Raw genomic sequence first — 26,010 nt, 5'->3', positions numbered from 1 at the left:
CTTTAGTTTGTGTACGTACAAATGATCTTACAATTTGTTGAAATTAATTCTCTTTCAAGTGGATGCATTGCTTGAATACAAAATTTAAAGTTAAACTAATATACAACTTTCAAGTATAATTATAGTTATTCAGTATATTTACCCAGTTTAGTTACAGAATAGTACTTTCATACTTCCATTTTATTCATCACATACAAACTTATGTCATTGAAAGAATGCCAAGGTGGGACCCTTTAATGAAATCCTGCATGCTGAAAAACGTCATGGTAAAAGCACAGAACAATAACATGTAGGGACAGTGAAAACATTTTTTATTTCAAGGAGGTTCGTCTGAACACAGTACATATATAATTTAACAGCAATTAAGTTTTAATCTTCAACTGCTAGAAAGTAGCGTACCCGTAAAGCATCGTTAGAAATACCCCCGGTATGGCATTTGCTGCTGAAAATAGGCGACGTAAGATTTTTACAAAAACATCATTTTTGACCCTTTCTACAAAAGATTTATTTTCTCCAACACCCGGAGATCACGAAAAATTAACCATTTCTCGAAAATAAACTTTTGAAGGACTGGTCCAAGATAAGAAAGGGTCTCTAAAAAGTAACTTGACTTTTCGCCTATCTTGCATTTTGACCAAAGGACCCATATAAGGGGATAATTTGAGGTTATGATTTGGTGCATATTTATAAATGTCTTCCTATACAGCTAAGTAGTCTAACAGGTTGTAGACTTGTTTGTCTTTTTTTTGAAGATTTTAATTTTTCCGTTTAGTGGGTCTTAAATGTTGAAAAGTTAAACCTGTATATTCAAAAAAGTTTTTGTACTGACAGAAATATAAAAGTCATTAAAAATATAAAAATTATGGAATGACTAGTTTTCACGTTTCTTCATAAATAGCCTCCGCCAGTATACAAAGAATGTCAAAAATTACGAAAACGTAGAGTTGGTACTATTTGACGTCGTCTGTGCGACATACAACGTACGTTGAAACGACGTCCTAAAGAATAGCTGTGTCATGACATCAAATACAAAAATGTTATCCACTAATACTATTTTAATCAAAATTTAAAGTTTGGTAGATAATCGTCTTCACGTATGTCAGGGGATTGGTGGCGGCGCCCGCATCCAACTGGCTGCATCAATCTATCCAAAATACTGTGCATTTTCCGGCGGGAAACTGGGTCACGTGGTGATTCTAACTCCTCTTCTTCCCATTCATACTCGTGAAAACCGCGCTGATAATGACCACAGCCACGCGGGTTAGACTTTATCTTCGGTCTCTGTGTTAAGCGTGCAACCATTTCGTCAACATAAGATCTGTCTGCAACTCTATACAAAAGTAAAGTAATGACTCTGTTGAAATGTGAAATACAATGAACGTTAAGGAGTAAAAAGGTCAACACGCTACGTCTGTGTAATAATTACAAAAAAAAAAAAAATAATGCAGGAAAATTTATTCGCTAAAACCTTCAAAGGTTTGTATTCTTCGTGTTAAATGCAGATAATATATAAAACTATACGTTTTTGAAACGCATAAAACAAAACTGATAATAAATCTCAGGGCTAAAGAAGATTTTACTAGTAGGCCACTGGAGAGAATAAAATGTATTATCATAAATTTTGAACGATGCTTACAGCTCCGTGTGTTCCCCGATACCCTAAATAGTTTTGATAAATGATCCGGTTAAGGGGATATAACCACCTTGCACTTATAGCTTGCTAAATGCCGATGTATACGGAATATGCGTATAGTTAAGTTAAACATATAGCTACCTAAATGCTGGGGCACGTGGAACTTCTATATCGAACTCAGGCACAAACTCCATGTTTGGCTTAGATCGTCTTTTACTCCGTTTTTTATGCCTCTCACAAGCTTGCATTTCTAACTCTAGGAATTCTGGTCTATAAAACTTCTGTCTCGGTACGTTCTTATGCATGGTTTTCTCGCGTGTTGTGTAAAGATGTTTAATGTTATTACTCTGAAGGTTTCCATAGGTTACATTGAACGCCATTATTGCAAGTTACTGTTCTGGTTTTGTAAATAAGATGTTTTAAACTGAGGATAATTTTTAAAATCACAGTCTCACAAATTTTGAGAATCACATCACACAATAAGCTGTGTTGTTGTACAATTTATGTAGAACTCCACATAGAAATCTTTACATTAAGAATTGTTGTGAATGCATAAACTTCCTTTTTATCGAATATCACAAGTGTTGCGTTTCTTTACAAGAACTTAAACCAAGTATTTCACTTTAAATTATACAAACTAATTCTTCTTTCAAAGATTCGTACACGTTGTTTGACACAGGTCGTATTGTATACATGCAATTTTCATTATAAAATATTTACTTATTCTATTGAAATTTCTACATCAACATTTAAAGATCTCGATGTATTATCGATACTTTATCTCTAACGAAAACTATTCTATTCAAAATTGTTCTAAAAGTGGAAATCCTACACGTAAATTGGCCTCAAAATACCCATATCAAATTTCAGATAATGGCTAATCCACTTTATCAGTTCATATCTAACCCACCTTTCAAAACGTGGAAATTAATTTTGGTAAATAAATCAATCACAAGAACAAAAAAAAGTTTTATATATATATCCAATTTGATTATACGAGTTCCTCATTAATATATTTATAAAAATGCACTACAGTTCTCTGACTGACCGGTGGCCAATATTTGCCAAGACAAATTCACTTAAAGAAAGGAGAAAATACCGCAACAAGAATTTGTAATATACTAACATCTATGTTACTATGACACTCTATTCCGCATTATCACGATAATATCCGTATTGTCTTTAGCCGTATGCTCGTTTCCAAATGAAGCATTTTTGTTCAATTTTGATCTGTCTATTCCGTTAGATATTATTTTCCAGTCATACCTGCAGTTCACATGAAGGAACACTGTTGATAATAATGGCTAACCAGCCTTATTTCAATGCATTACTAATCCTAAATCTTTTTCAGTTTTTAAGATTAACTTAAACACGCGATACAATGCATTGACCTTTAGATATAAATTGCTAAAACATTTTCTAATAGCTTCAATTTATTACTCTTTTGCAAACAATGTATTGCTGATATAACCGCGGAGATTTATTGTGGTAGATAAAAAGGAACAAGAAATTTCTATTTGTGAAAGCTAACATTCTCTTTGAAATAAATGCGGGATATGAAAAGTTAAATGAGTGCATATGCATTTTGAAATGAAATCATCGATATTGTCATTTTGACAAAAGCTCGTTAAATCGAGATATTTTGTATTGCCTTTTGAGATGAAATGGCAGTGTGTTGATATTGATTTCATATTATGGCGTGCACTAAATTACCAAAACATTTAATGTTTACATTTTTGCCACCAAAAAACACAGATGGACCTTATGCACTCATACAATTTGACACCAAGAAACAACAATGAACCTTATGCACTCAGGCATTTTTACCACTAATTAAGAACCAACAATGGAACTTATGTAATCAGACATTTTTGTCACCAAGAAACATCAATGGACCCAATCTGACTAAAGTACTTGATCTTCTAAACGAAGATCCGAGAATAACACCTTACGGCATAAGAATTGTATATATCAAAAATTAAGGCTAAATATAGATTTGCAAAATGTTGTAAGTTAAGCTCTGTCTGGCTAGCGAAAGGGTCGTCAGAACGGGGCTATCAATAGCTCGTTCTCAGATACTAAGTGTAGCGTAATAGGAGATGTACTTTAGTCAGATTGTAATGGACCTTATGTACACAGTCCTTTTAGAAAACAAGAAACAACAGTGGACTTTATGTACTAGTACATTCTGCCACCAAGAAATAATAATGGACCTTATGTACTCATACAATTTGACACCAAGAAATAACAATGAGCCTTACGCACTCATACAATTTGACACCAAGAAATAACAATGAGCCTTACGCACTCAAACAATTTGACACCAAGTAATAACAATGGACCTTACGCACTCATACAATTTGACACTAAGAAATAACAATGAGCCTTACGCACTCATACAATTTGACACAAAGAAATAACAATGAGCCTTATGCACTCATACAATTTGACACCAAGAAACAACAATGGACCTTATGCACTAATACATTTTTGCCACTAAGAAACAACAATTGACCTTATGCACTCATTCATTTTTGTACTGAGACCTTTCTGCCACCAAGAAACAACAATAGACCTTATGCATTCATACATGTTTTGCCACCAAGAAACAACAATAGACCTTATGCATTCATACATGTTTTGCCACCAAGAAACAACAATGGACCTTATGTGCTCAGATATATTTGCCAACAGCAAACAACAATGCACTTTATGTAGACATACATTTTACCAGCAAGAAACAACAATGGACCTTATGCACTCACACATTTTTGTCACAAAGCAACAACAATGGACCTTATGCACTCATACATCTTTTGGCACTAAGAAACAACAATGGACCTTATGCATTCATACATTTTGACACCAAAAAACAACAATGGACCTTATGCACTTATACATTTTTTTGCCAGAAATAGCAACAATGGACCTTATGCATTCATACATTTTGACACCAAGAAACAACAATGGACCTTATGCACTTATACATTTTTCCATCAAGAAACAATAAAAGACAATATGAACTCATACAGTTTTGCCGCCAAGAAACACAAATGAACCTTATGCACTCATACATCTTTTTGCCACAAAGAAACAACAGTGGACTTATCTACTCAGGCATTTTTCACCACAATCGACCTTATGTACTCAGACATTTTGCCAACAAGAAACAACAATGGACCTGATCAGACATTTTTGCCAACAAAACCTGCAATGGATTTCATGTTCTCGTATATTTTTTTGCCACCAATAAACATTAATGGACCTTATACACTCATACATTTTGCCACCAAGAAACATCAATGGACCTGATGCACTCATACATTTTGCCACCAAGAAACAACAATGGACCTTATTTACTCAGACATTTTTGCCACCAAGAAACAACAATGGACCTTATTTACTCAGACATTTTTCCTTCAAGAAATGAAACAACAATGGACTTATTTACTCAGACATTTTTGCCTACAAGAAACAACAATGTACCTTATGGACCTTATGTACTCGTACATTTTTGCCACTAAGAAACAACAATGGAATTTATTCACTGATACATTTTTGTGCCAACAAGAAACAACAATGGACCTAATGTATTCATACATTGTTTACCACCAAGAAACAACAGTGGCATTTATTCACTCATACATATTTGCCAACAAGAATCTACAATGCACTTAATATACTCATACATTTGTACACACACACACAAAAAAAACAACACAACAATGGACCTTATGCACACATACATTTTTGCCACTAAGAAACAACAATGGAATTTATTCACTTGTAACGCATGTATATGCTTATTTTAGAAACAATTACTTATTATATATTGTTACCATTTATTTATTAATCATATTAGGCAGTTTTAAGGCCTAAAACAAAGATATTTTAAGTCTGGCCTAATTCATGTTCAGTCAGCTGGGACTTTTCTACCTATTTTTGTATCTTTACAGTGAAAAGCGCATGCATTTCTTGCATTTATCATTTTCTTCATTTTATTTGAATTAGTAAATACAAGAAGGGCAGTTCAATAAGCTCTCAAACAACTATAAGTACCGCTAAGTATTATGGCGTTTTTATATTTAGCAACATGTAAATAAACAATCAGTACTTAGCTCTCTCTTTTTAAACAAAGGATATAGGAAGTAAGTTCAATAGTTGGCTTGATAGCGCAGTAGGTTGAGTGGATAGACATGTAATCATTTTGTATTGATAGTTTTGACAGTTCGAACCTTGCATCCGTCCATTTTTTTTTTCATTTTGCATTTAATTTACATACTTTAAGTTTGTTTTCTCTGGTTTTTAATTCATTCACGAAAGCTGCAGAAACGTAAGATCATATTAAAGACGATGCGTATTTCAAATAAGTAAACATGATTACGTGTTAACAGTGACATAAGTTAGTGAACAAATTAGTAATAGATTAACCAACCCGTGTTGTTTTCGTTGAATCGTATTGAAAAAAAAAAAATAAAAAAATAAAATTAAATACAGTTTTAAAAACAAATGTTTACGGGTCCGGGAATCGAACTCCCGACGAAAAAGTATAACACGAATACCGTTACCGCTCGGCCAACGAGGAATTATTGTTTGCATCGTAAACGTAGTGTATTGACTTAAATTTATGCTATTGTTTTTGTTTGTTTACATTTCAAAGCGCTTTATTACTGTGCGATACCTATACTTTTATTCTCTGGCATTTTGAAACATGTCATTTTATACAGTATAAAAATATTTTTGTTTCATCCCTTTTTCAGATAATTTTATCAGTAGGTTGTATTTCATGCAAAGTATGATTTTTCTAATTTTTGGCGGGAATATTTTGCCATATATACTGAATTTTCTGCATGTACTTTTGGCCAGATCTACAGACGCTCAAGGTAACGTTTACCTATTGTCGCCAGGCTGGTCATTTCTCCCTTTATCCTTTCTTCCTCTCACTAATTAATAACTCAGATTTTATTTTCGAGTGTATTTCAGATAATTAATATTGATAAAATGTAGTAAAACCTTATAAGTAAAATAAAGTATTTGTGTATTCTAACTGGTTTTTCTTTTAGTTGCCAAATAAAAATAGATTTCAAATCAGGAATTGTGACCACTTTACGTCCGTCTGTTCGTCCAATTAAAACCTGTTCAATTTGATACGTTGGTCAGTCCTGTTACACACTGATAAATTTTTGTGCCAACAAGAAACATCAATCGACCTTATGTATTAATACATTGTTTGCCACTAAGAAACAACAATGACATTTATTCACTCAAATATTTTTGTTCAACTCTTCTAACCACAGGTTTCGAACATTTCAGAATATTTACAGACTAAGTCCGGTATTTCCTTGCTTTACTTCAAACAAGTCGACGTTTATCTCTGTTAGATGAAAATGACATCGATAGGTAGATAGATAGATAGATATTATTCGGTAAAAGTGTACACAAATCAAGCATAAAACATGGCAATAAAACAGATGCATGATATATAACAACAATATGGTGGCAAGCAGCCTAATTACAATCATACATATATTCTAAACCATGAACCAATACCAGCGATAACACAAAAAGAGAAACGTAGTTCCCCTTATTTCCATTGTGGTCCATGTTATTGGAGGCATGACACAGAAAGTCATGTATTTGTTTAAACTATAAAATTGCACATTAAATCTTGAAATCAAGTGAGCACAGATAATTTAGCTTTATGTATTATCACAGTACTTGATGTCACATATTACTATCACAGTATTAAGTATTTGACACCTGGAGGTCAGTATGAAAATCACAGAAATATATCGTGCACAACTATTTTAGGAAATAAAAATGTAGGAGAACTAACTGGCCATTAATTGGATTTTGATGACGTGTTTGAACTTTGAAGGACAAGTCATATATGTAAGATTCTGGGGAATATGATTCCACAAAACAATACCATTAAAGGCAAATGTCTTTTTGCCAAAGCTTCCAACCTTTGACGATGAGAACCGCCCAGTATCAGTGTATAAATAAGCAACACTGGGATCCTGACTAGGGAAAGCAGTTACTCTGGACCTTGTGCATCGATCACAAATTTATCATTCTGGTACTCGGGGTCTTTACCCATCTTAATTATATGTACATGACAGAGAGTTATCTGTTCGACCCTTCTAACCACTGGTTACCAGTTCAAGGACCTAAACTGTTCAGGACAAATATGAGACATACTATCAAGACCAAGGACAAACCGGATAGGCTTGTTTTTGGTAATTTGAAGTCTGTTCTGTCAAACTGAAATACTAGAAAGAACAAACATGATCAAGGCGGCACTGTATTAGAGCCATGACCAACATTTTCGTGGTGTGAAGAGTCAGAAATTTGTCTGTGAAACTTGAATCGAGATGCTTCACACATTAAAATATTCTGCAGTCGGGACGTGTAAGTTTGTTTTCACTCTAGCTTGTGTCTGAAATCATTAGTCCTCCACCTCTGATTCATGTGGGGAAGTTGGCAGTTACTTGCGGAGAACAAGTTTGTACTGGTACAGAATCCAGGAACACTGGTTAGGTTAACTGCCCGCCGTTACATAACTGAAATACTGTTGAAAAATGGCGTTAAACCCAAAACAAACAAACAAAACAAACACTCTAGCGTGCTCCTATGGTAGATATGTAGACGTGAAACATATTCTTACATAAAGAACATGTTTATTTTCATTAAAAAAAGGCAAAATTGACGTCACTTCACATAATAATGGCATCATATTGGCATCGGGAAGATCGCTAACTAATTTCATGTAGTATTTTATAGAAAAGGTATTTAAGAAAATCAAAATTACATAACTGAATGGCACAATCGAATCGATTATTAGGCCATAAAAATTATTCATTACCTGAATTTTTCCACATTATTTAGCAAGTCAAATCAAGTTTATTTGCAAATCGGCAGTTATCTACCTTTGGCAATATACAATTATGAATATGACAAACATACAATTCGTACAATATAAAATAGTTCTAGAGTATTAACAAAGACATTTCATACATTACATCATGTAGTTAACATATCAAGTGTTTTGTAACATCTCTGCTCTACGGCTAAAAGCAAATTTCAAGAATTTACATAGATTATATTCTTTCTTTTTCTTAGAACTTAACATAGCTCGAACAAATTTGTCAACAGTTGGAAACGATGATGGTACTAGTATATTACGAAGAATTCTTAAATTCCTATATACTGGACAACATAACAGGAAATTAAATTGGTTTTCAACAAAGACTCGTTTTACCTATGCTCGACCAGATTTACATGTATTTTTCTCGGAGCAAATTAAAAAATGACAACATTTTGGAAAATGTTTAGTTTCTGAAGTGACCTACTTTTATCGGTAAATTTCCACCCAAACGTTTGACTGACATTGATCAGGATAAAATACGGTGCGGTTCCAACTAGAGGGTGCAAAACACTAAATTTTAAAGTCACATTTTCCTATGCTCGACCAGACCGATTTCTATTTTTAGAGGTAATTGTAAAATCAAACAAACAAGTATTTTTATGCTCAAAACTTCATATTTTCTAGTTTTGTTTTCAGATTTGAAAACCAGTAAGTTTCAGACTTTCAAACAAGAGACAGAAACACCTACCTGGATAGCAGGATTAAGGAACACTGGTAAATGGTGTGTCTCCAGTATCCATCAAGTAATTTAACCAAAAAACGAACTATTTCAACAATCAAACAAACCTAAACTTAAGTCAAATGTCTATAACATTAAAAGTTTTTTAAACATCTTATTTTAACAGTTTTAACAAGCAGTTTATTCCTCTGTGCATTTATTGCAGCACCAGGATGAAGCAGTCACCAGACTGAGATCGACTTCTGTTTGCACATATGTTGGAGGCATTCATAGTGAAACCAGCGTTCACAAAGTCACACCCCACCCAGTAGAAACCTTCCCTAGTAGACAGCATACACACTTGGCACAGTACATTGTCATCTTCAGCTTGAGTGGGTGAGTCTGGAGTGGGTGAGTCTGGGGTGTTTGTTTGTTCATTTGTGCCCTTTTTTCCAGTACATGCCTGTTTCTGCTTTGGGCTAAGATCAACAGAAGAACACAATACAGATCGAGCTCTTTTATAAGTTTTTTCGTCGTGGCTTTGGTACTGCTAAGTTTGAAGTGGGCTCTAACAAGATATTGGCAAGTTCCTCGGACACAATGCCTAACTTGACAAGATTGTTTTGTTGTATTACAGGATGAGACTCAGCGGAAGTAGATGGCGTAGTAGAGCAATCATCTGTCTTCGAAGATGAGGGGACTAGAGCCTTGGCTGCAGATGGATTGTAGGGAACTATTCCTGTACACTTGAATGCATTTGAAACGGACTGTCCTGTGATTTTGTTAAGAGCTTGGTGAAGGATCTTTGGAAAAAGGCTCCTGGGTAACGTTTTCATCCCCAAATATCCAAGCTGAACAGCCAGTTCGCCTACACGCTGCTTCAAAATATGAAAATACCCAGCATCCTGAGGTTGAAGTAGATGTGACGTATGGGCTGGGATATACAGCAAATCAACTCTGTTTTCTCTTGCAGTGTCAACAAACATCTTTGATACGTGTGAGGCATGGTTGTCTAATATGAGGAGAAACAGGACGACGGCTCCAAACATAACGCGTACAAACATAAAAAAAAACCATTCTACAACAGCTCAGAATTGATATACCAACTCAGAAGACAATACCCAGCGCCAGGCAAACGTTTCCCTATTTCTTGTGGTCATGTAAATATGGAGGCATGCACACAAGTCAGATTTGTTTAACTTAAATTGCACATTAAATCTTGAAACAAGTGGCACAGATAATTGGCTTTATGTTTTCACAGTACTATGTCACATATTATATCACAGTATTAAGTATTTGCACCTGGAGGTCAGTATAAAATCACAGAAATTATCGTCACAACTATTTAGGAAATAAAAATGTAGAGAACTAACTGGCCTTAATTGGTAATTTGATGACGGTTTAGAACTTGAGGACAGTCAAATATGTACGATCTGGATTGATTCCAAAAACAATCCATTAAAGGCAATGTCTTTTCAAGTTCCAACCTTGACGATGAGAACGGCCAGTATCAGTTTAAATAAGCGAACCACTGGATCTGACTAGGAAAGCAGTTACTCTGGACCTTGTGCTCGATCAAATTTATCATCTGGTACTCGGTCTTTACCATCTAATAGTACAGAAGAGAGTTATCTGTTCACCTTTAACCACTGGTTACATCAAGGACTAACTTTCAGGACATATGAGACATATATCAAGACCAAGGACAAACCGATAGCTTGTTTTGGTAATTTGAAGTCTGTTCTGTCAAACTGAATTAGAAAGAACAACATGATCAAGGCGCACTGATTAAGCCATGACAACATTTTCGTAGTGTGAAGAGTCAGATATTTGTGTGAAATGATTTCGATGCTTCACACATTAAATATTCTGCATCGGACTTACTTGTTTCACTCTAGCATGTGTCTGAAATCAAGTAGTCTCCACCTTGATTCTATGTGGAAGTTGGCAGTTACTTGCGGAGAACAGTTTGTATGGTACAGAATCCAGAACACTGGTTAGTTACTGCCCGCGTTACATAACGAAATACTGTTGTAAAATGCTTGAACCAAAACAAATACAAACATACACTTATAGCTGCTCCTATGGTAAGATATGTAGACGTGAACATATTTTACAAAAGAACATTTTTTTTCATTAAAAAAAGGCAAAATTGACGTCACTTCACATAATAATGCATCATATGGCATCGGGAAGATCGCTAACTAATTTCATTGTATTTTATAGAAAAGGTATTTAAGAAATCAAAATTACATAACTGAATGGCACAATCGATCGATTATTAGGCCATAATTTCATTACCTGAATGTTGCACATTATTTACAGTCAAATCAAGTTTATTTGCAATCGCAGTTATTACTTTGCAATATAAAATTATGATATGCAAAATACAATTCGTACAATATAAAATAGTTTCTAGAGTATTAACATACATTTCAAATTACATCATGTAGTTAAATATCAAGTGTTTTGTAACATCTCTGCTCGTACGGCTAAAAGCAATTTCAAGAATTTACATAGATTATATTCTTTCTTTTTCTTAGAACTTAACATAGCTCGAACAAATTTGTCAACAGTTGGAAACGATGATGGTACTAGTATATTACGAAGAATTCTTAAATTCCTATATACTGGACAACATAACAGGAAATTAAATTGGTTTTCAACAAAACTGCGAACACAATTTATAAAGTCTATATTGTCTATGGCCATTATATCTACCAACTTCAATTTCTAAGAAATGCGAACACGGTCTAAAACGAGACAACTCTTTTGGTAATTTATTCTTTCCTGCATTATCTTAATATTTCTAAAACGTCTTTGTACTTTCTGTATAAATCAAGACTTGACTTATTTTCAATAGAGTCGTGCCAATCAGTCTGTACGAACTGGTCATGTAAACGTTGTTTAATTATTCAGCGGATCTACATAAATGTTGGCTGATTGTGAAGTGGGTTGTTTCTTAATCTTAATCCAAAAATCCAATGCTTTTTCTTGATGGAAATATACCCAGTTCTAAATAAAAAAAACGCATAATTATGTGTTTGCTTTTAAACCCCTGGTAGATTTTACAAAATTTAATATGTATCTTATCCACTTCACTACAGTTGTACACTCCCCAGATTTTAGATCCATATAATAAGATTGGTGCAACCATAGAGTCGAAAAAGCTTTAATTTTGTTTTAATGTCAAAATCAACTCTGTCAATCTCTGAAACGATTTAGCGTAATGCATATTCGTTGGTTTAGATAACATATTCAAACATGGTTCTGCTATATACTTAGAAATAGAATTATTAACTTATTTTAGAAAATGTTTATTGTATAGGATTCAGGTAAATTTTCTGTAAATTTCGAGCCGTTTCCAGAAAGTTTACCAGCGAACATCACACAGCTTGCGGGTTATATACTTTACATTTGTTCCTCTAAACATCAAGACATTTTGGCTTGTTAACTTTTATATTTTTGCAGCATTATTTAGGCCTAACTATAGTAAAGGAACCGGCGTGGGAGCCATCAGGGCGCGTAATGGCTGCCAGGTATTTGAATACTAATTTTTCACTTGGCATGGTCAGAGAGGTCTTAATTAAAGCTGGTTTCTGTTTAAATTTCATTCATGATTGTGGGTATATCTTTGACACTTTTGTAGAAAAATTGGGAGAGGAGGTTGCATCTGGTGAAGTGAAATTCAGTTTTATTATGAGTAATACTTCCAGGTCATAGCAGTGTGATTTTGATGTTATTTTACAGTAATCAAATGTGACATAAGAAGTCTCTCTTAGAAGATGCATGACCCCTACTTTTCTCTTCATTTTATGTCAGTTTTATCGTACCTCTTTAAAATGAAGTGAGGAATTGTTCTCTAAAATGGGTCTAGATATGTTTGGTAGCTCATTAAAAAATGCCAGTTTTATATAGAATATATAGGGAATACTATTTATGCTATTGTGACCTTTATATTAAGTATAAAAATCGTAGAATATAGAACAGGTGTGTTGTGGTGCGAAAAGTAATATCACGACATTAATATCGCTCTTTTTTCGTACTTAATCGATTGGTTCTCAGCTCAAGCCCAGGTAAAATATAGCGCTAGACCATGATTTACACAAAGTGAGAAACCAGCACAAATAGAACATGTAAACAAGGAAATAACACAGGTAACTAATTTGATTGTTTGACATTTTACTTATTTTTGTTATTATTCTTTATTTCAGTTGTTATTAATTACATTTTCTATACTGTAATCAAGATGTCATGAAGTCGCCTTTAGCGGCTTTACTCCCAGAGAACCTGCTGATTAGGGCTTTTAGTGCATTGTTTAAAAGTTTTCAGTATAACGTGTAACGTGTTTCTAGACATGTTCGGTCAATCAGATAATTGAAATAGATGGTATGTAAATCTCTGATAACATCTCGGCTATATGTTGTTTCAATTAAGACAACGTACGAATTTGTGATGTGCTTTAGTGAATATGACCTGGACATGCAACTCAATGTGACGGTTTTTTGTACGCTTGATCAAAAGAATGCTATTTATCATGATCAATAAAAAACTGTCAAAAATCAAAAGACTAACGTGTACTTGTTGAAAGTTATGTAAAATTAATCTTTGAAGAATTTTTATTAAAGGGAAACATTTTCATGTCATCTGTCACTCATTGTACATATCGAATAATATAACTATCAGTACATGGTATAAAAACAGATAGATAAATTTGTAAAAGTGCTGAAACTTTTTTTCCACTTCAAAATCATACATTTATGTTTTGATTCTTTTCACCGTTGCGCGAAAATCAAAATCAATATGTGTCCTCTCCCCATCCCGCGGCAATTTATGTTTTGAGAATGTACTTTCTCCATGATGACATACATGAAATTTTATTTGAAATCTTAATTTGACACCAGTAAGATGACATCGGGACATTTTCAGATGTATTAAAATTGACCAGCCCGTGACCGCAATTATCATAGGAATATAAAAGGAGCAGCCCGAATTTACAACCCGTTGTTAAATTGGGCGTTTGAATTCTCATCACTGCGCAAGTTTATAAAGTTAACTACTAGTATTCAAATCTGAAAACACCAACATGAAAATACAGACAAAACAAATCTTAGACCTCGAACTTTATTTAAGGGATGGATAATGGTATAGCCGCTATGTTATACGAATCGGAGTCATGCCAGCTGTTTGGGAGACACATTCGAACAGAAAGCTTTAAATTTAACGATTTTTTTCTGTTAAGTTTTTAGTATTTTTTTTTAAGTTAGCGCTGGAATAGTGGTAGGTTTATTACACTTAGGTTAGAGACATAACAGAAGTTGTTTTCGTGTGAGATAAGATTGCGAATAACTTAATTCCCTACACATACACACCCAGTAAACACCTGACGTCGTACCGACGTTGGTTAGACGTTGGATTTTGGTCGCTACGTCGGCGACCTGAATCCAACGTCTAACCAACGTCATATCCACGACGTCTAATAGACGTCAGACTTAGACGTCTAGAAGACGTTGGAATTAGGTTGGATAGAAAGTCTGATAAATTTTTTTAATTTTAAAACTAACTGGTATAATTTTGCTAGTATAGTTTAAAGATATTTACTTGTTTTCATAAAGGCCTGGACGTGCGCTTATTATAATTATGTTACAATATCGCATGAGATTGTCTATTATCGGAGACGGATTTTTTCACGAACTTTAAACTGTTCAAGATAAAAATGCATTCTATACACATGTATAAATTATTCTAAATTCACATAGATCTTCTCTTCTACACATGCTGTCTATTAGTCACACATTCGCGAGATAAGCCTGCATCGGTTTACACAGTCTTCCTGTAATTTGATATTTATTGGGATAAGATAGAGCAAGTTTATAAATACTTTACACAAAGGGAAGGATCCGCAACGTGAGTAACAGATTTTTAAAAATTATACTTATTTTAAAAGTTATATTGATTTATATTCCTTATTTTTTTTTTTAAATTGACTTATTTTTGTTTGTTACTTTAAAAAGCAATTTCATTTAATTACATTTTACGAAGTTATAGAATATTTTTTTCATAGAATTTAAAATATTACATATTTTTTTGGCACGTATTAATTATGCTCTTAGTAATAGCACTAGTATATTTGTATATGTTAAATAATGAAACTGGCAAATTTTTATATACATTTCAGGTGGAAATGTTGGCGGAGTTGAAGATTCATACAAAAATGACGAAACTTGAAAGTTTCAATTACTGCATTACTTTTTGGACTTATTGTATTAGACTTACGTCGCCATAATATGAAATAAAGATGATAAAATACATGTGTTGATTACTTGTTTGATTGCAAATTACGTTGAAAATTTGGTCAGATTTTGGTTGAAAAGTGGTTAGATTTAGGTTGGAAAATGGTCGGATTGCGACGTCTAGCCAACGTCAGGATCCGACGTCTAAACGGTTTGCAAATCCAACCAAAATCCAACGTTAATCCGACGTCGGGGTCCGACGTCTATACGACGTCTAACCGACGTCAAATGCCTACTGGGCAGAGGTAACCAGTAGTTCAACTACGTCGGACTGTCAACATTATTTTTCTCTACGTATCTTTTTTTTTCAGTGATTGCATTTCCATGACAACTGTTTTTGGCCGGTGACTTTCCAGCTCGCCATTTTATTGTTTCTAAAAAATTGTTAAGCCCTGTTAACATGTCACCGATCAATGCGAGACAAGACGATGTTTGCTTTCCTCTTTATGATACTGCCTTGTCAATACCAAATTTCATTTCTACGTTTGTAATGATCTCCAGATGCAGAAACTATTGTCTGAGATAAGAGAAAAGTCGTTTCAGCATTTCTAAATTTAACTTTGGAAGGTATTATTGTTTATGAACATATTGGCTATCAGACCATAGTGACACTATGGAATACACCCAGAATCAATAAAAACAGTTACTGCAGGAAGATTTATCTTGAAATCACGGCACTCGGCATCAGTTAAATAGTTACTACCGCAAGTTTATCTTGTAATAATATACTCGGCACCTACAAGAAGTTTATACCATGTCATATACTCGGCATTAATAAAACAGTTATTACTGGAAGTTTATCTTTTAATATCCTCGACATCAATAAAACATTTATCTTGTAATATACTAGGCATCAATAAACAAGTTACTACCCACCAGCGATCTTAATTGCTGCTATTAGTTAGTTCTAAGAAAATATAATTTGCAGAGAATTATTTGTGCTACAGTTCATAAAATGAACTAATATCTGATAACTTGGTAAAAGTGATGATATAAAGTGTTGTTTATTTCTTCTTCAGATTTCAAATATCACAAGTAATACAGACGTGCACGAGCACCATGTGCAGACATGTATCCCCAGTTCCAAAGTTTTTTCGCAGCACACTGTCTCGTGGAGATATATCTTATCAACATTGTCATTATTGGATCAATTTTGTCCACAGGTAAGACTATTCGTTTTCTGCTTGGTGTTCGAAAAAAATAAATTTAATTGTTCTACTTTTGGCATACTAAATAAAAGACCGCTAAAATAGTGAACACGGATGTCGTTTTTAAAGAATTCCTTTGGCATGTTTGTAACTAACATTAGAATACTCAGCAACAAACTGACATTAACGAGGTAGCTTGCTGTAACGTGCTTTTGCAAAACTTCGAACTTTGTCATAATAGATTGTTGTGCAACGATTCTCTATATCTCGTTCTGAATCTTGAATCTGATAAAGTTTACACGTTTTGTGGTGAGTAATAAAATTCACAGCTGCGGCTTTAAGTACAAACGTGGCCGGAGTTAAAATGGTAATGTTTTCTCATGAATTCAATTTTCAGAGACAACGACAGAAATGTGTGACAGATGTCTCAACAACAGCACGTGCCGCATAATAACCAATCTGCAATCAAATGTCTCAAGTTTTCATTGCGCATGCTTACAAGGATGGCTTGGCGAGCGTTGTCAAACACGTGTACGTCTGCTTCTAGTCTCAGTTACCATGACAACAGCTACCTTACAATGGGAATATTCAGTAACAGACACTGTAGGTGCAATTGTAGATAGAACAGGTGTCTCAGATGTAGAAATTGTCTCGAATTTAAAGAACGCTCAAAACAGTTTAAAAGGTCTGGAACCTTCGCAAAATGATCTCATGACGGGTTTAAGTGATATAAATAAAAAGGTACCCGAAGGAACGTATTCGTTTTATACGCAAGCGCAATTGAACGTTAATTACTGGACAAGTAGTCAAAGAAATGAGTGCAATATTGTCCCAAATCTTACCAAAACAGTTTTCACTATCTCAGGTCTAGATAGCAGAACTGAATATACATTTTGTGCCAAAACTGATCACTCCTTTACGTGTGACTTTGATCTAGTCGGTCATCTCGATGACATTGTCCCTGCTTGTATTTATGTGACTACAAAAGCAGACGACACTTCTAAACCAAATGTGTATTTAATTATAATTTCTTGTATCGCTGTGATCGGGTTAATAGTTCTTTTAATAGTTGTAGTCGTCTCAAAAAGGAATAATTATTTCACTTTTCTTGTCTGTGCAAAACAACATACAGATAATCGTGAAACTCATAGTATTCTGCAAGGTTCATCAAGAAGAACCGAGTCACCAGACGACTCCCACCCGGATATTTATCGACTCAAATCACCAACAGCAAACCAGACGATCTCAATATCTGCACCAAACTGTCCCGGAAAGCCCAAATACCAGCTGATTAAGAAAAGACTACGTGGCTATGCCTCGTTTTCAGCTCAAAATGAGCAGACGATACCATTGTCTACAGTTCTAGAATACAGCGAGTACGACCATGATGGAGAATATGAAGACTCTGACGCTGATTCTGATATAGCAGCAGAGACAGAGGTAGACACTGAAACAAATATACACCAAATTACTGATATACAAGGAGACAACCCTAATGAATAAAGTGCCTTTTTGTTTGAAAACAGTATTAAAGTGTTACATTGACCAGCTTTAACCTTCACCTTGCTAAATTTTTAAAATGGACTGGTTCATCATTCTATTTGGGCAATACCATTTATCATTCAGTGGGGTGTTCACTGAAAATTTACTGACTGAATAGTCTACAAAGGCAGACTTACTTGCCGCCAGCAGGCCAAAGGTTAAAAGGGCTGTATACCTATACTTAGCATTTTAGAAAACCGTTTTTACTGATCAGTTTTATTGACGATACATGTATGACCGTCTCATTGCTCGTTAAGTCTTATAATTAACTTTCTCTTTACCTTTTGGGCAGACCAAATCCAAGTCTCAATTTTCTCGTCAGTAATTTTTATCATCTGTCGGGTGGGGATCGTACGGTGAGGGGTCATAAGTTGACTGCTTATTAACATTACATTTCATTTTAACAAGATTACACATGGAAAGGATAAAAAACAGCTGCGTTATTTTCATTTTTGCATAATTTTATGATTTGTCATCTTTAAACTGTCATACAGCTTTAATATGTAAATTGAATAATGTAGGGCTTTTATGTGATATTTTAGTACAGTGAAAAGAAAATGATTCACTAGATCCGGTTACATTGCTTTATTATTGTTTGCGCGTTCTTTTTTTATTTTTGTCATCGATATAACTTGTTTAACACTTAAACAGTATTCTGAGCTATCTTACACAAACCGTGTGTGATAAAGGAACAAATAAATACATACCTAGAAATAATGGATTAGTAATCTACCTTTAAATTGTATACGTTTAACAATAGAAAAAAAAATCTACAGCAGAACTTGCATGTACTGTTCTTGCATAAATTGATGTTAAGAATCACTTCTAGTAGTTAGGTTTAATTGCCAATATCTTTTTAAAGACATACACGTATATTTAACTTATCCCACACACATGCTAAATGCACAAAAATAAGTACATTATAGTTTGCACACATTTTATAACTTTATTTCCGTCATGCATTGCAGTTTTTCAGAACAGAAATGAAGTTCAGGTATTTTTTATGATATTGTTCATAATTTATAGCGTTTGGATGGAAGTATGATAATACTTAATTGTTAATTGCAAAATGCGAAATAGTGGGTGCTAAATGCTTATTGTTGCGTGCTTACGAATTTATCAGATGAAATGTTTTTCTAAACATTTGCGGTTCCATGTTACCGATAGAACATGCTATTGCTTCAAATCAGACTGTTAGAACATTATAAACAAAAATGCGAAAGTTTTATTCATTGGTTTAAGAACTTTTCAGCTTAGAGAAGTCATCATTTGGCAGTTAGAAGTACATGTATGACATATATGGCATATAGCATTTGGTATTTAGCATTTGTCACTAATTAAGTGTTTGACAGCATTTGGCAGTATAGCAAGGCACACCGGCCTTCCTTACATTTTTAGCTCGACTATACGAAGTATGGAGAGCTATCCTACTCGACCCGGCGTCGGCGTCCTTCCGCGTCCGCACTTTGGTTAAAGTTTTGATGCACTTTCTCTTTATCTTTGTTATTACTTGATGGATTTACTTCAAACTTAAAATAGTTGTTCCTCATCATCACCCACATCATATGGCACAAGGGTCATAACTCTGGCACCAATATTTCATGAATTATCCCCCCTTTTTACTTAGAATTTCAGGTTAAAGTTTTGGTGCACTTTCACTGTATCTCATTTATTACTATATGGATTCGATTCAAACTTAAAATAGTTTTTCAACATCATCTCCCACATCATGTGACACAAGGTCCATATCTCTTGTACCAATATTAAATGAATTATCCCGCTTTTACTTAGAAATTCGGGTTAAAGTTTTGATGCACTTTCACTATCTCAGTTATTACTAAATGGATTTGATTCAAACTTATAATAGTTGTTCAACATCATCACTCTCATCATATGACACAAGGGCCATAACTCTTGCATCTGTATTTCATGAATTATCTCCCTTTTTACTTTTAATTTCAGGTTAAAGTTTTGATGCACTTTCACTCTGTCTCAGTTGTTACAGAATGGATTTGATTCAAACTTAAAATAGTTGTTGCACCTTATCACCCACATCATATGACACAAGGTCCATAACTCTGACACCAATTTTTCATAAATTATGCACCCTTTTACTTACAATTAAAGGTTAATTTTGATGCATTTTCACTATATCTCAGTTATGACAAAATGGATTTGATTCAACATGACGCAAGGTGCATCACTCTTGCACCAATATTTCATGAATTATCCCCCCTTTTTGCTTAGACTTATACTTATTTAATGTTTTGATAACTTGATCCTTATCTCTCTTATTACTTAATACTTTTGACACAGACTCAAGCTATTATCCGATATCTTCATCCACATTGGAGTCATTAAACACTCCAGTGACACCCCCAGCTTCATCAAATATGCCCAGTTTCACTATCCAGCATCGAAATAGTCGAGCATGCTGTCTCCTGTGACAGCTCTTGTTAATATTCTTTTCCATTTTAACTCTTCTGTAATATTATGTTGACTTTAGAAATATTGTTACATATTTTGATAACAATTTTAGTTATTTGTTACATATTTTTAGCTCAACTATTCGAAGAATAGGGGAGCTATCCTACTCGCCCCAACGTCGGCGTGAGCATTAGCGTTAGCGTGAGCGTCACACAAATGTTAAAGTTTGCGTACCACCCCAAATATTTTCAAAGTCCATTGATATATTGCTTTCATATTTTGCATACTTGTTTACCATCATGACCCCAGTCTGTAAAAAGGAGGAGGCAACTCTATCAAGCATTTTGACTGAATTATGGCCCCTTTTCGACTTAGAATAAATGTTAAAGTTTGCGTACCACCCCAAATATTTTCAAAGTCCATTGAGATATTGCTTTCATATTTTGCATACTTGTTAACCATCATGACCCCAGTCTGTAAAAAGGAGGAGGCAACTCTATCAAGCATTTTGACTGAATTATGGCCCCTTTTTGACTTAGAATAAATGTTGAAGTTTGCATACCACCCCAAATATTTTCAAAGTCCATTGAGATATTGCTTTCATATTTTGCATACTTGTTTACCATCATGACCCCAGTCTGTAAAAAGGAGGAGGCAACTCTATCAAGCATTTTGACTGAACTATGGCCCCTTTTCGACTTAGAATAAATATTAAAGTTTGCGTACCACCCCAAATATTTGCAAAGTCCATTGAGATATTGCTTTTATATTTTGCATACTTGTTAACCATCATGACCCCAGTCTGTAAAAAGGAGGAGGCAACTCTATCAAGCATTTTGACTGAATTATGGCCCCTTTTTAACTTAGAATAAATGTTGAAGTTTGCATACCACCCCAAATATATTCAAAGTCCATTGAGATATTGCTTTCATATTTTGCATACTTGTTAACCATCATGACCCCAGTCTGTAAAAAGGAGGAGGCAACTCTATCAAGCATTTTGACTGAATTATGGCCCCTTTTCGACTTAGAATAAATATTAAAGTTTGCGTACCACCCCAAATATTTTCAAAGTCCATTGAGATATTGTTTTCATATTTTGCATACTTGTTAACCATCATGACCCCAGTCTGTAAAAAGGAGGAGGCAACTCTGTCAAGCATTTTGACTGAATTATGGCCCCTTTTCGACTTAGAATATGCTTATTGTAATGTTAAAGTTTTACACATTGCTTATATTATACTATCCGATCAAGCACTGAGAATAGTCGAGCACGCTGTCCACTGACAGCTCTTGTTTCTTAAGTTACAAACTTTTTAATTTGTGGGTAACTTTTATTTAGAACTAACACCATCTTATTCTAAACATGTTTTTCTCTGCTTTCGATAACTAGTAAATGATCCCAAAGAAGTGCCTTTGTGAGTGACCACTTTTTGGTGGGTTTAACGTCACCGTGAATTTTATAAACTTCTGCAAATTTTCAATTCTGTAATAAAGATGACGACTCCTCTATGGATAAAATTAATATGAACTTACACAATGTCATAATAATATTCGTGCCATGTTTGGCTTACTACATATGTTTACAGCATTTATATTTCTATTATGCATGTAGGTACTGGTGCTTTTAAATGTTAAATCAAACTTTTATGTGTTTTTGTACTTCAGCCATTTTTTTTTTCAAGGCATCTGTAATAGTTGCAAAGAAAAACTATTGTACACTACTTTCTATGTTTTTGAATTAACGCCGTTCAGAGTTTTGACTGACAGTGTTACGCTACAGAAAACTGTAGGGACAAACTACATGATTTATATTCGTAAGTTTTTAACCAAAAATAAAACAATGTTTTACTTTGTAATTTCCTTTTTCATGATATATCTTGATCTTTTATTTATTGTGACATGTGCAACATTTGCAAATTTACACGCATTGTTTGAATTTAATAAAGATTATGGGTTTGAAATATATTACCGGATTCGTTTTTTTTTGTCATCTGTGTGCTGTTCGTTTTTTTTTTTGTTGATTTAAAACTATTTTTTTTTCAACAATATTTTAATAATATGGGTAAATTACTTGGATTCATTACCAGATATGTCCTCCATGAGTACTCAGATGCAAATTGTATTCAGCCAATCATCTCTTTCGAAACTACGAATACATTCCTCCTTTCTTGTGCTCCACCTATTGGTCTAGCAATATTAACCTACCAGGTAGCGATAATGTAGGAGTGAGTAGTTCAAATGCGCTTTTTCAATAACGCATGCATGTTCATACAGGATTTGTCAAGCATATCGTTCTTTAGTGATTGAATATGTTGGACAGGTTGATAAGGAAGCAAGGCGCATGTATAAAGGTTATGTGTTGAAAATTCGATTGTTATAATGCTATAAAGCCCTGGCAGCTCTGTAAAGCAGCAGCAAACTAAGTTCAGAACAAATTGTCTGTTATGGTTGAAAATTATTGCAGCTTGAACAGCTACCTGTTAAAAGGATGACCATTAATGTACAGGCTTTTAACTTGGTGTGGCAAATTTTACCCAATTGTTGGCGTACGTATCAATTTTAGCTACTTCCAACAGTCTGGCCATTTCCTTACCATGGTTATTGCTTCATGACTCGTTTGCTTCTTTCTTTTTTTGTGTTAGTATTAGTGTAGTTTAAATATTTCTTAGAATTTAACCCTTTAACTTAAAGCTATAAGAAAACGAACAAATAACTTTAATCAAATTTAGATACAGCATTTAAAACCTCAGATGTCTCCCTATATTTTTTCATTTTCCGGACACGTTTTTGTAATTTCAGTAACCTTGTAACTATATGTGTAACTTCGGTTCGGTACTGCTAATTCATATGAAGTTTCAATCTGTACTTTCAGAGGTGTAGTCAAGAGATTTCAGAGTATTCAGAAAAAAAACATTTACTTAATAGATAATTTTCAAAGGCCTATGTATATACAGGTCACATAATATCTTTGAAGGGCAATAGCTCTATATTAAACTAGTGAATAAAGTACTGCCATGAAATACAGTTCCCTACTGGAAGGTGACAAAATATTTCAACTGCAGCATAACCTAATGGTCTGATATATGTTAATGATGTATACACAATATTGTGCTTTATGCAAAGTATTTAGATTTAAATTGACATATCTGAAAGTCTGCTGTTGTTCATTGCTTTTAACATCTATTAATATGTTAAACAAGGTGTGTTTGTAAAACACGCATGTTCCCTATGACGGCCTCTCGAGATCACTATGATCTTTGTCCTTTGATCAACTGACCATGGACACAATAGATTATCTACTGACTATAGGCAATCACTCTAAGAAGTTTGAAGCTGGTAGGCCAAAACAACCAACTTCCAGATCAAGGTAAAGGTCACCATATCCTTACCCATGATCTTTGAACAACCTACCTCAAAATCGATAGGGGTCATCTGCCAATCACACATCAAAAATGGTAAAAAAATGGTTCGCAATTTTCGCTATACATAAATTATATAATTGATACCTCAGTAGAGTTTGACTGCTATCTTTAAAAATACTGAGTTAGGTACATGCGGTAGAAGTTCTCTATTTTGCATTCACTCTTTAGATTACATATTGTGGAAGAAATGTAGGTAGGTTTTACTTCTGCCCCAAAGTTATTTTTGAATGAAGTGAGCAAAATTCAAAACAGACAACAAATGACAGAATGCCGTAGTTCATAATTTACAGTTTTAAAGCTAATGAAATTTTACACAGAGTTTATAATCAGTTCATCACAGTCTGTGATGAATTCTGTGTGTTGTAAAGAGTTGAAATTATAAATATTGTTATTCACATTATTTTGTCTGTGTGTTTTAAAGCTATTCTTAACAAAAGCTGTCCTTGCGAAAGCTCGACTTTTTGAATTGTTGTCCAAGAAGCAGAAATATTACCATAAATGTTAAAATATCTATAGAGATTCAATACAGTATCTGCATCTAAGTTAACATGAATGCAAAACTTTAACCAGGATTTTCTCTATGTCCAAAAGGGCATAATTTGACAAAAATGCATGTGAGAGTTATAGAACTTGTGCTATCACCTAGAAAGGAACTTGCATGCAAAATTTTAACCAAGTTTTTCTAAGTCCAAAAGGGGCATAATTTGGTCAAAATGCATGTCAGGTTTATGGGTCTTGATGCTATAACTTAGTTTAATAACCCTGAAGAAAAGTGAAGTTTCAAGTCAATATATGCATTAGTTTTGGAGATAGTAACTTGTACCCAAACTTTATAACAGTAACCAGGATTTATTTTCAAAGTCCAAAAGGGGGCATGATTGGCAAAATGCATGTCAGACTTATGGGAGTTGATACTGCGGGGTAGATATTTTAACATACAAAAAGGAAAAAATAAGTTTCAAAGCTATATGCCTTTAAATAATAGCTATAATTATGTACTTGCATAAGGCATATTACATCTTATGTTACATTTTATTTTGAGAAAATGTTGTATTATTTCTGTACAATGGGGGACGTAAAATTGTGCAATTTGTGCATGCTAAATCCTGAATTTTAAGGCGATTTCAACACTGATTATGGTTGTAAATTACTTTTGTTTAAGTTACATATTGTTATCAAAACTTAGAAAAAATGTATTTTAATTAGAAATCTTTATTAGGGTACAAGATCTTTGTTGGAAGTATTACTGCAGATGGTTCTGAATATTTCAACAGCCAACTGCTGAATGCTAGTGAGCTTTTAGGATATATTTATCAGTATGGTCTTATAAATAAAAAGAAAATATACCAATATATATAATACTCCAAAAATGGTATTCCCCTCCCCATGCCTTCTTGCACATATGCTTAGGTTTGCAGTATTGAGTACTGTTCATATACTGAAATTATCAGTACAACATATTATAGTCACAATTACACTATACAGAATCAATCTCATCTTCAGCAGTGTCCAATATTTAAATGAAATGCTGCCAAGAAAAAGTGCTCAGCTATAAATGATATAATAATTATACTAACCTTATTATGTGATTATAAAATATTAAATCTAAGCGCAGTTTCGAAACAAAGTAAATGGTTTTCAGAGTAATAAAAATATTTTTTTTTAAAAATCTGACTTGGAGAATTACAGTCGACATCGTACTTGCAACCACCTCTATTAAGCAATTCTTTTTATTAAATGACCGGTCAAAATCCCTCACGAATTTTTTCAGTACATAAATACATTCCATTAAACAGCATTTTTATCAAACAATTAGCGACCACATCACTGTAGTCCTGACAGGTAAAATAAAACATTTAGATGTTGATTCTGAATTATTTAGGAAATGACAATTACCATCTGTTTAACAACTTTTCTGTTGGAGAGCGTATTTGTGCTACAAAGGCTCTTCAAAAA

At 33.9% G+C, this 26,010-nt stretch overlaps 2 protein-coding genes across 2 annotated transcripts; one reads left to right on the top strand and one right to left on the bottom strand.

Moving 5' to 3' along the window:
- Window positions 1-294: 294 nt before the first annotated feature.
- Window positions 295-3,081, bottom strand: LOC128548933 (uncharacterized). The gene is made up of 2 exons (XM_053524648.1): window positions 1,775-3,081; window positions 295-1,330 (listed from the first exon to the last, which is right to left on the bottom strand). Exons 1-2 carry the CDS (start codon window positions 2,011-2,013, stop codon window positions 1,060-1,062), a joined length of 510 nt encoding a protein of 169 aa, XP_053380623.1. The 5' UTR covers window positions 2,014-3,081; the 3' UTR covers window positions 295-1,059.
- Window positions 3,082-13,117: 10,036 nt separating this feature from the next.
- Window positions 13,118-22,597, top strand: LOC128548932 (uncharacterized). Its single transcript, XM_053524643.1, has 3 exons — window positions 13,118-13,376; window positions 16,532-16,675; window positions 17,058-22,597. Exons 2-3 carry the CDS (start codon window positions 16,582-16,584, stop codon window positions 18,161-18,163), a joined length of 1,200 nt encoding a protein of 399 aa, XP_053380618.1. The 5' UTR covers window positions 13,118-13,376; window positions 16,532-16,581; the 3' UTR covers window positions 18,164-22,597.
- The last annotated feature ends 3,413 nt before the right edge of the window (window positions 22,598-26,010 follow it).

This window comes from Mercenaria mercenaria, chromosome 15, assembly GCF_021730395.1.
Source record: "Mercenaria mercenaria strain notata chromosome 15, MADL_Memer_1, whole genome shotgun sequence".
In the NCBI taxonomy this organism is placed as follows: Eukaryota; Metazoa; Mollusca; class Bivalvia; order Venerida; family Veneridae; genus Mercenaria; species Mercenaria mercenaria.
Note: the sequence above shows the minus strand (reverse complement) of the source record. Positions and strands in the feature narration are given on the sequence as shown.

Excerpts from the sequence above, each read along its gene's own strand:
- LOC128548932 (XM_053524643.1), top strand. The coding sequence starts at position 16,582 with ATGTATCCCCAGTTCCAAAGTTTTTTCGCAGCACACTGTCTCGTGGAG. Across the intron at positions 16,676-17,057 it reads TGGATCAATTTTGTCCACAG|AGACAACGACAGAAATGTGT; the intron begins GTAAGACTATTC and ends TTCAATTTTCAG.
- LOC128548933 (XM_053524648.1), bottom strand. The coding sequence starts at position 2,013 with ATGGCGTTCAATGTAACCTATGGAAACCTTCAGAGTAATAACATTAAA. Across the intron at positions 1,331-1,774 it reads CCACGTGCCCCAGCATTTAG|AGTTGCAGACAGATCTTATG; the intron begins GTAGCTATATGT and ends ACTTTTGTATAG.